Raw genomic sequence first — 9,046 nt, forward strand, 5'->3', positions numbered from 1 at the left:
TGACGTAGATCATATCTAGGACAATTGAATAAAATTTTAAATATCTACTATATAGACGACTTAGATTTGAAGTGTTAAAAAAATATTATTAAAACTTAAAATCGGTTTTTTATTTATTTATATACAATAATAGAGGTTGGAGATGGAGATAACACAACTCAAACTCGTGCGAAACAGGTGTCTAACAAAAGCTTCAGCCACAACTTCATACAAGTAACGACAAGATGGCTTCTTTTTAATGCACTAGATCTAAGCTATCCGTGAGATAAGTAGAAATGTATTTAAAATTTGATCAACGTGCTTTAAATAGGCTTAGCCTAAAATCCGAGCTAACATTTAATGCCCAAACTAATAGCTAATTTTATAGAAGAGCCTGATCGATACAATACATATACTTTAAGGACTTAATTAGAATATTTTAAATTTGGAGGATTAATTTAAAACTTAACCCACAAGAAAAATGAAAACATTGATAATCGTAAATTTAGGAAAAACACATGTGAGGTGATTTCAGCAGGTAACTATTATTATCAGACAACAAGGCGGCGTGTTAAAAAAAGTCATCCTTTTATATATAAAAAAAACATATTTTTATTAATATATATAAAAATTTTGATTTCCTCGTTTTATAATTTAAAAATCCATAATTTAAATATATAATCAAAATTTTTTTATTAGTGATTGTGAATTTAATAAAGGATAAATTATAAAGATAGTCACTTTTGTTTGCCTCAAATTATATTTTAGTTACTTATATTTTAAATGTTACATTTTAGTCACTTACGTTATCGTTTTATTACGAAGAGATCACTCTACCGTTAAACTCCTTTACCTCCCTATCTGTAGTCCTCTGTGGTAGTCTAAATGGGTTATAAATGTCAATTTAGATTGCCATGTAGGATTGCCATTAGGGAGGTAACAAAGTTTAATGTACAATGATCACTTTGTAAAAAAACAACAACGTAAGTGACTAAAATGTAACATTTAAAACATATATGACCAAAATGTAATCTGAAGTAAAAATAAGTGACTATTTTATAGTTTACCCTCAAATAAAATATAATTATTTGATAAATTACTCGATATTCACATTTTTAATTAGGATGTGTTTATTTTACTAAAAACAACTTTCGTGAAATGATTTATAAAAATAAAATGATTTTTTGAACAAAAATATTTTTATTTTGTTTGGATAATTATGAAAAATGTTATTATTATTATTATTATTATTATTATTATTATTATTGATGGGTGTTGGATCCACCTAAATAAAATATATTACACCTAAAACATATGACTGTAATAGGATAATCTCTTTCAATATTATTTATAGACTTCAAAAGTATACCTAATATTAATATTTATACAACAAGAGTCACGTAGAAATAAGAAAGATATATAATATATTCTTAAATATATACAATATATTTAGATACTCCTAAAAATAATATCACATAATAATATCTTAACAACACATCAAAATCGAGTAGAAAGGTCCAACCATATAGAGAGGCCAAAGCTTTTTCAAACTTGTGAAATAAATAAAAGGGGTTCTAAAATTGTTACAAAAATTGGGTAGAATAGAAGTATTCATGGGCTGAGCCTAAATAAGATATTAACACCTAAGCTTGGCTCAACTCGAAATATTATCTTAAAATTTTGCTCAAATCCATCTATAATTGTAAATGGTTAATCTAAGCTTATTTTAGGTTCATCCATATTATTTTAATTTTTAAAATATTTATATTATTTTTAATTTAACATTTAGTAATTTTATATTTTTATTAAAATAGTCATCTTAACATTTTTTAATGTTTTCTTAATTTTTACATGTTATAAATTTCATAATATATAAAAATAACATAATATAAAACATTAAAAATTTAAAAAACAAGTTAAACTCGAATCTTAAATGTTCAAGCTTGAGCTCAGCCCTTATTTCAAACGGGCATAATTTGTTGTTCAATCCCATTTTTCAATCTTAATATTTTTATCTAAATCATCCCAAAATTCAGATGAGTCTTTGGACTTAAGCAGTTAGCCTAGCCCATGAACATGTCTCTAGCCTCATGTATGACATCAGTTGCAGTTGCAGCTTCGAAATTGATCATAGACTGCAAATACTTTCATGCTCAATGATAAGCTAGTAAAAGTGATGGAGGAACAGCCTCACACCATCTATCTTTCATTGGTCATAAATTAATTGTATGGCCCAAATTTTGCCCGGGGCCCAATAAAACCAAACCCAAATAAACATAACTCAACTACCCAATTAAAACCCAATATCAAACCCAAAACTTAGCCCAAAACACTAACCCAACCCAAAAAAAAAAATCAAAAAAAGAAAAAAAACCTAATCTCACCTACTCCACACCATAATTAGCCACCCACCCCCATTTTGCTCCATTTGCCTACAAAAGAAAAGGCAAATAAATTAATAAAAAAAAAGAAGAACAAGTGGTAAAAGCTTATAAAAAGCCACAATCTCAATGTAAAAGAGGAAGGAGGGGGGATTGGAGAGGAATTTATTGTATTTTGGAGAGAAGAAATTTTTTGAGATTCAAGAAGAGATTTTTTTTTTTTGAGATTCAAGAGGAGATTTTTCTTTTTTTTTGAGATTCAAGAACAAAAAATCAGTATATCAATAGCAATCAAAAAGGGTCAAAGGGCTATTGTCCGTTTTAGTCCTTCCCGGTTATTTGCATGTGCGAATTAATCCCCTCTTCTTTTATTTATTACGGATTTGCCCCAAAATATTGCTCTCAGATTCGATTATGTCCTTCCTATTATTTTTTTATTTATTTCTGTTTACCTTATTTATACTATTATGTTTGCATTTATCTCTTATTTCATTCTAATACTAATATTATTAGCACTTCTATTGTTTTTACTATTAATTAATGTATGTTTATTATATATGTACGTATGTACATTTCTATATATAAGTACTATTTTTATTACGTAATTTTAATATTACTATTATATCATATCGACTTTTCGCATTTTAATATTATTATTATTATTATTATTATTATTATTATTATATATTAGTGTATATTTTTATGTACATATATGTATGTATATACTTTTATATATAGTATTGTTTTTAAATTTAATATTTTATTTACTCTTTGTATTTCTATATTATTATTATTATTATAATATGGTAGTGTGTATTTGCATTATATGTATATATATATATTGATATATAGTATTATTTTTGTTTACTTTATTTTAATATTATTATTACCTTCATTCCATTATTATTATTACTATTATTATATTTTACTATCATTATTTTTCATACGTATATATGCTATTGTTTATATTATTATTACTATAACTACTATATTTTTTTACTACCTCTATTATGTATTACTAATATATTATTACTACTATTGTTACTGTTATTATCATCACTTGTTATTCTCATCACTATTATTATAATTTATTATTGTTACTTATTATTTTAACTATTATTATCTAATATATCATCATTATCATTATTTTCATTATAACTTAATAGATTATTATTATTATTATTATTATTATTATTATTATTATTATTAGCACTACTTTTACTACTATTATTTAATATATTATTTTTACTATTATCGTCATATTGTTACTATTACTATTATATTATTATGTTATTATATCTTTTACTATTATTATTGTTGTATTTTTCTATTATTGTTATTATATTTTCCTTTATTTTTGTATTTACTTATACGTTATTATTTTATATTAACTAATTTGATAACTGTATATTTTTAGCATATTTATTTTATTTACATATCATTACTTTTATTATTATTTCATCATATATTCTATTTATAGTTTTCTTAAATAATTTCAAACATTTAGCTTATTCATTATTTCCTTTCTTATTTTTTATTCGACTCATTTATCTTACCTTCGTATTTATCGTTAGTATTCATATTTGTGTTTATGTTTATCCTGTTATGGTTATCAATTTTTATTTGTTATGCATTCTTTATTATCTCGTTTCATTACAATTTAGGTTTTATCCAATCCGACGTTGATTCTTTCACTAAAGTAAATATTTCGTATTTGGTAATCCGAGACAATCGTTCCCTAACTTCTTGGATTTCGATTTTTTTTCTCTCACGTTTAACCTAAATAACGGCATATTCTTTTAAATCATAATACGAGTGTTAAATAAAATACTTACTCTCGATATTTGAGGTGTTGTGTCCTAACTCACTGGATATGACATCTTATTACCTCGAGATAAGATATTTTTTTTGCAAATAAGGCGATGCTTGGTGTTTGGAAATTTCGAAAGTAGTGCCCTAACTTATTGGGTTGCCACTTTTCTCGTTGAATTGAATAATTAAGCACCCTTCTAAGTTTTTTAAAGGTTTTCTAAATGCAAGCTAGTATCTTGGAATTTCAAAGCAATATGTCCTAACTTATTGGATATAGCGTTTTGTTGCTTGAGATATGAATTTCAAAAAGGGATAACTTAATGTTAATACTTTGACGCTAGTGAATCCCAATTTTCAAAGTTAAAATATTTTAAAGAGGACTACATCTTAAATTTTTCTTTCTTTCGACATTAAAGACATTTGATAATCAATTAGGTACCAACTTTTGGGCGTTACGAGGGTGCTAATCCTTCCTCGTGACGTAACCAATCTCGAACCCGTTCTTTTACTTGTGGACCAAAACTAATGATTTTAAAACAAAATGTTTTAAAGGTGATCCAATCACACCTAAAAAGATTGGTGGCGACTCCCGTTTTCATTTTTAAAATCGATTCCCATTTTCCAACACCACGATATGAAAATGGTTTCGACATTAATTGTGGGAATAATCCGACAATTAATGTTTATTAATTAAATAACTTTAAGAACAAATCCTATGATTTAATTCATTGGATAGCTTTGTGAGTGAGAAAGATTCGATTCTAATAAATAAATTTATCCGTGCAATTCATTTAAATTAGATCATTCACTTCCATAGCATAACCTAACTATACAGCCAATTGTAATAATACCACAATCACAAATAAAAATTGTTATTATAACACATAAAAATTAAATAGATTATAATATTATTATAATGTAAACATTAAAAATGTTAAGAGATTATATATAAAAATTTAAATAAATAAAAATATCAAATATTAAATAAATATATTTTTAAAATTTTTTAAACAATATGGGCGGACCTAAAATAAGATTGGGTTAGCTATTTACAAATATGAGCATGTTAGGACAAAGCTTTAAGCTATATTTTGAGTCAAACTGAGCTTAGGCAAGTACTAATATCATGCCTAGGCTCAATCGATGAATACCTATAATTATGACAGGTTAAATCGAAGGCCAACTAATTTGTAAGGAATCCAAAACTAATATGTGAGTAATACATAACACCTCGAGAATTATTGAAAAAAACCTTAAAGTCTTTCCAACATTAAAAAAAAAGAGGCCAAGGCACTTCCTGTTCTTGAAAATAAAAATCTCTAACTCTTTATTCACCTATTCAATCTTCGTTTTATATTTTAATTATCTTAACTTTCTTATAACTTTTCAGACTCGAATAAACCATAGTAAACCACTACAACCTCTTATAACTCTTATTAGGATTAGAAATACAACATGTTAAGTTAAACCCATTAAAACATAAAATCCAAATCATATAAACTCCTCATTTTTCTATTTCAAGTAAATGAGAAAAGGATAGTTTACCTACCAACCCCCTCCCTTTGAAGATGAGTCTCAATTTCCTTGCGAAGCACCGAATATATCCACAAGCATGGACAAATGCATTATTGGCGCGTGGCTGTGGGGACTCGAAGAAAGAACAAGCAGCAAACTCACCCATTAATGAACCGACCATTTCTCACTTTCCTCTCACTTTCCGAAGTCTCCTGTTTCAGCGGAACAAGTAACATCTGATCACCCCCTTTCGTTATTCTCCTCCTTTCAATATCCACTTCTCAATTTCCCCACTGTTTATTCAATACCCAAACCTCCCTTTCCCCCCCTTTTTTGGTTTATCATAAACAATCGTCATAGCATTAACATACAGCTAGGATCTTTCTTTTGTTTTTTTTTTGGGGAAAAGGTTGTGTTTTTAACGAAAATGGGTTCCATTTCTTTCGTTAATTCTCAAACCCTGAAGCTATTCCCTTCTTTCAATTCCTTTCTTCATTCTAAGCAACCCTGCATTGTCTCCATGTACCATTATTCCCATAAAGTGGCACTGGCACCCTCCTTGTCTCTCCCCAAACCCAAAGATGGCTCTTTTCGTCTTGCTGCTGGACTTATCACCAACTCTGTTCCCGTATCCCTCTTTCCCCCTTGTTTTCTTTTTGGGTTTTTTTTTTCCTTTTATTTAAAGAGATTGTTTTTTTTTTTACTTGTTTTTGGTTCTTTTGTAGTCAAGAAATGGAAATTATACTGTGGGTGATTTTATGACCAGGAAAGAGGATTTACATGTTGTCAAAACTACAACAAGTGTGGATGAAGGTATTAGCTGATGATGCTTTGATCATCACCATTTTTGTGTCTAATTTTGCACTTAAATTCTGTAATTGCAGCATTGGAGGCACTTGTGGAGAAGAGAGTTACTGGTTTCCCAGTGATTGATGATGACTGGAATTTGGTAACTTCTTTAATTACTGTTTCATCATTTATATAATTTGGGTTTTATTTTCAGAAAATGTTACCTGATCCCATACTTTTTACCTTACATATGGACTTAAGATCTTGTTTGTTTTACTTTTGCTGAGAATCATACATGTTGATTTGGTACATGAATGCACAAATTTGCTGTTTCTTTACTTGATGATCATGATCTTGTTCGATATCGATTTGTTTTGTGGTGAGAAAGATGGTTTTTCTGGTCTATAATCCGTCCGGGATTGGGAATTTTGAGCTATTGCCTTTCGTACTGACCGGTTCCCCTATTTCAGGTTGGCGTTGTTTCCGATTATGATTTGTTGGCACTCGACTCGATTTCAGGTAAGTTTACAAGATGATTATGAAACTGATTGGAAACTTTGAATTTCTCGGGTTGATTTGGTGTTTTCCCTTCCTTGCTTGTTCAAGTTTTATTTAAGGACGAAAGCAGATAGATTGTTTTCATCCTAACATTTCTTTTGTGATAGATCATTGAAATAGGCTTTTTCATCTTTGCGATTGCTAGTGGATTATTGAAGTTTATTTCAAATCGCCGTGAAAGAAATTTACTGATATCAGTTTCTAACATCTTTTCATTACGAGTGATTGGTATTGGGATACATACACCGTGAGTTTAAAGTCATTATTATTCATGAATTCTGTTTTATCGATAACTTTCCTTGCCTAGGTAAATGACATTAGCTGCTTTTGATGCTTCATAACAACGTGTATACAAGGCTTGCTTAGAGTAGTGTTTTCTAGCATGCATATTTATAAAGTGTTAAGAAATCGGAGCACCTCAGAAATGGAATTAGAGGTGAATGCTACACCTACTTTGGAGTTTTGACGGATCTAGTATCCACATGCAAGCTCGATGATACATCGATGATATATTTTTTTCGTTTGTGTTATTTTGTTGTTCGTTATTGATGTAACGAGCTATGGAGTTTTGCCACCTTGGTTCTATATCTGGTTTCTCTTGCAATAGTTCTGAAATGGCTACTTACTTGTTCTGTTTTTGAACTATCAGGTAGCAGTCAAAATGACACAACCTTGTTTCCTAATGTTGATAGTTCTTGGAAAGTACGTAAGCATTATCTTTCTGATTCTTCAGTTTTGCTTGAAGTTTATCTATAATGTCTTAAATTATCAATATTCAGATGCTAAATTCTGTCACAATCTCGATAAATTTACTTAACAGCATATGGTGCTTGCCTCGGAGCATGTTCACATTGTCCGTTTTCCTGCTGTTTTGTTTTGATTTCCTTTTTTGTATATCGAATGCTGGGTTTCAGGCAAAAGAGGTCTAGATCGTGAATTTTGTGGCACAATTGTTGCCTTTTTCTAATTCCGGGTTGTTATGCAGACATTCAATGAAATACAGAAATTGATGAACAAAAATAACGGAAAAGTGGTCGGAGACTTGATGACACCTTCACCGCTCGTTGTTCGTGAAACAACAAACCTGGAAGATGCTGCTAGGTATTTTTTTTTTCCGCTTTTCCTAATGCATCAAGCCCATTTGTCTCGTTATCTAGATGTTCCTAATCCGATGTTTTTCATATCAGGCTATTGCTCGAGACCAAATATCGCCGACTACCCGTGGTAGATATTGATGGCAGACTAGTAAGAACTTTTCTGTCATGTTTATATGTTCTCTCTTACAATTAGCCTATCGGATTCATATTAGCTCGGGATGATTTTAATCGATATCTATTTACATCTCGAAGGTCGGGATCATTACAAGGGGAAACGTTGTTCGAGCTGCCCTGCAGATAAAACATTCGATTGAAAGTTGACATGATGCCAATATCCAGAGATGATCACGATCTCGGGGCATCAAATTGATGGCATGATTCTTTCTTTGATATACAGATGAAACAAGTATTCTCGGTCTCCCTTTTGGTCATTTGCCATTGCCATGTACAACTTATACACGAAACCGTGAGCCTGTTAAAACAGGGCAACAGTAGCTTAGTTAGAATCAGTAATGCCATTGCAGTAAACCATATTACCTGTAGTTTTGTATCTAAATATTAATGTTTACAGTGCTTTTTTACATTACTGTTATAGAATAGTTTAGTTTGGACAACAATGGCTACACTTTTTTCAACATTTAAGATTTGCATGTTCCATGAACGACATTTAAGAAGCCCATGTTTCAGTGTCTGGTAATTTCTTGCAGATAATTTAGAACAATGACTACCCCTTCATCGAAAATCCGTCCACCATGATCAACAATCCAGTCATCAATCTTTATCGAAACTCTCCGGTTACAGGGCAACATCGACATATCCAATACTGACATGTCTGCCACTCGACGAACAGATTATTGTCATCCATAAGCTTTGAAAAGCTTGGAATATGTCGAATCATTCATTTATATGCTGTTG

General features: G+C 29.7%; 1 protein-coding gene across 1 annotated transcript; it reads left to right on the forward strand.

The window, feature by feature from the left end:
• Nucleotides 1-5,725: 5,725 nt before the first annotated feature.
• On the forward strand, nt 5,726-8,748 carry LOC108474505 (CBS domain-containing protein CBSX2, chloroplastic). The gene is made up of 8 exons (XM_017776456.2): nt 5,726-6,315; nt 6,413-6,500; nt 6,572-6,636; nt 6,947-6,995; nt 7,684-7,736; nt 8,020-8,135; nt 8,222-8,279; nt 8,384-8,748. Exons 1-8 carry the CDS (start codon nt 6,115-6,117, stop codon nt 8,450-8,452), a joined length of 699 nt encoding a protein of 232 aa, XP_017631945.1. The 5' UTR covers nt 5,726-6,114; the 3' UTR covers nt 8,453-8,748.
• Nucleotides 8,749-9,046: the final 298 nt, after the last annotated feature.

The sequence above is a fragment of the Gossypium arboreum genome, chromosome 3, assembly GCF_025698485.1.
Source record: "Gossypium arboreum isolate Shixiya-1 chromosome 3, ASM2569848v2, whole genome shotgun sequence".
Classification (NCBI taxonomy): domain Eukaryota; kingdom Viridiplantae; phylum Streptophyta; class Magnoliopsida; order Malvales; family Malvaceae; genus Gossypium; species Gossypium arboreum.

Coding starts and splice junctions, on each gene's coding strand:
- LOC108474505 (XM_017776456.2), top strand. CDS start 6,115: ATGGGTTCCATTTCTTTCGTTAATTCTCAAACCCTGAAGCTATTCCCT. Junction 6,316..6,412: donor TTATCACCAACTCTGTTCCC/GTATCCCTCTTT, acceptor GTTCTTTTGTAG/TCAAGAAATGGAAATTATAC. Junction 7,737..8,019: donor ATGTTGATAGTTCTTGGAAA/GTACGTAAGCAT, acceptor GTTGTTATGCAG/ACATTCAATGAAATACAGAA.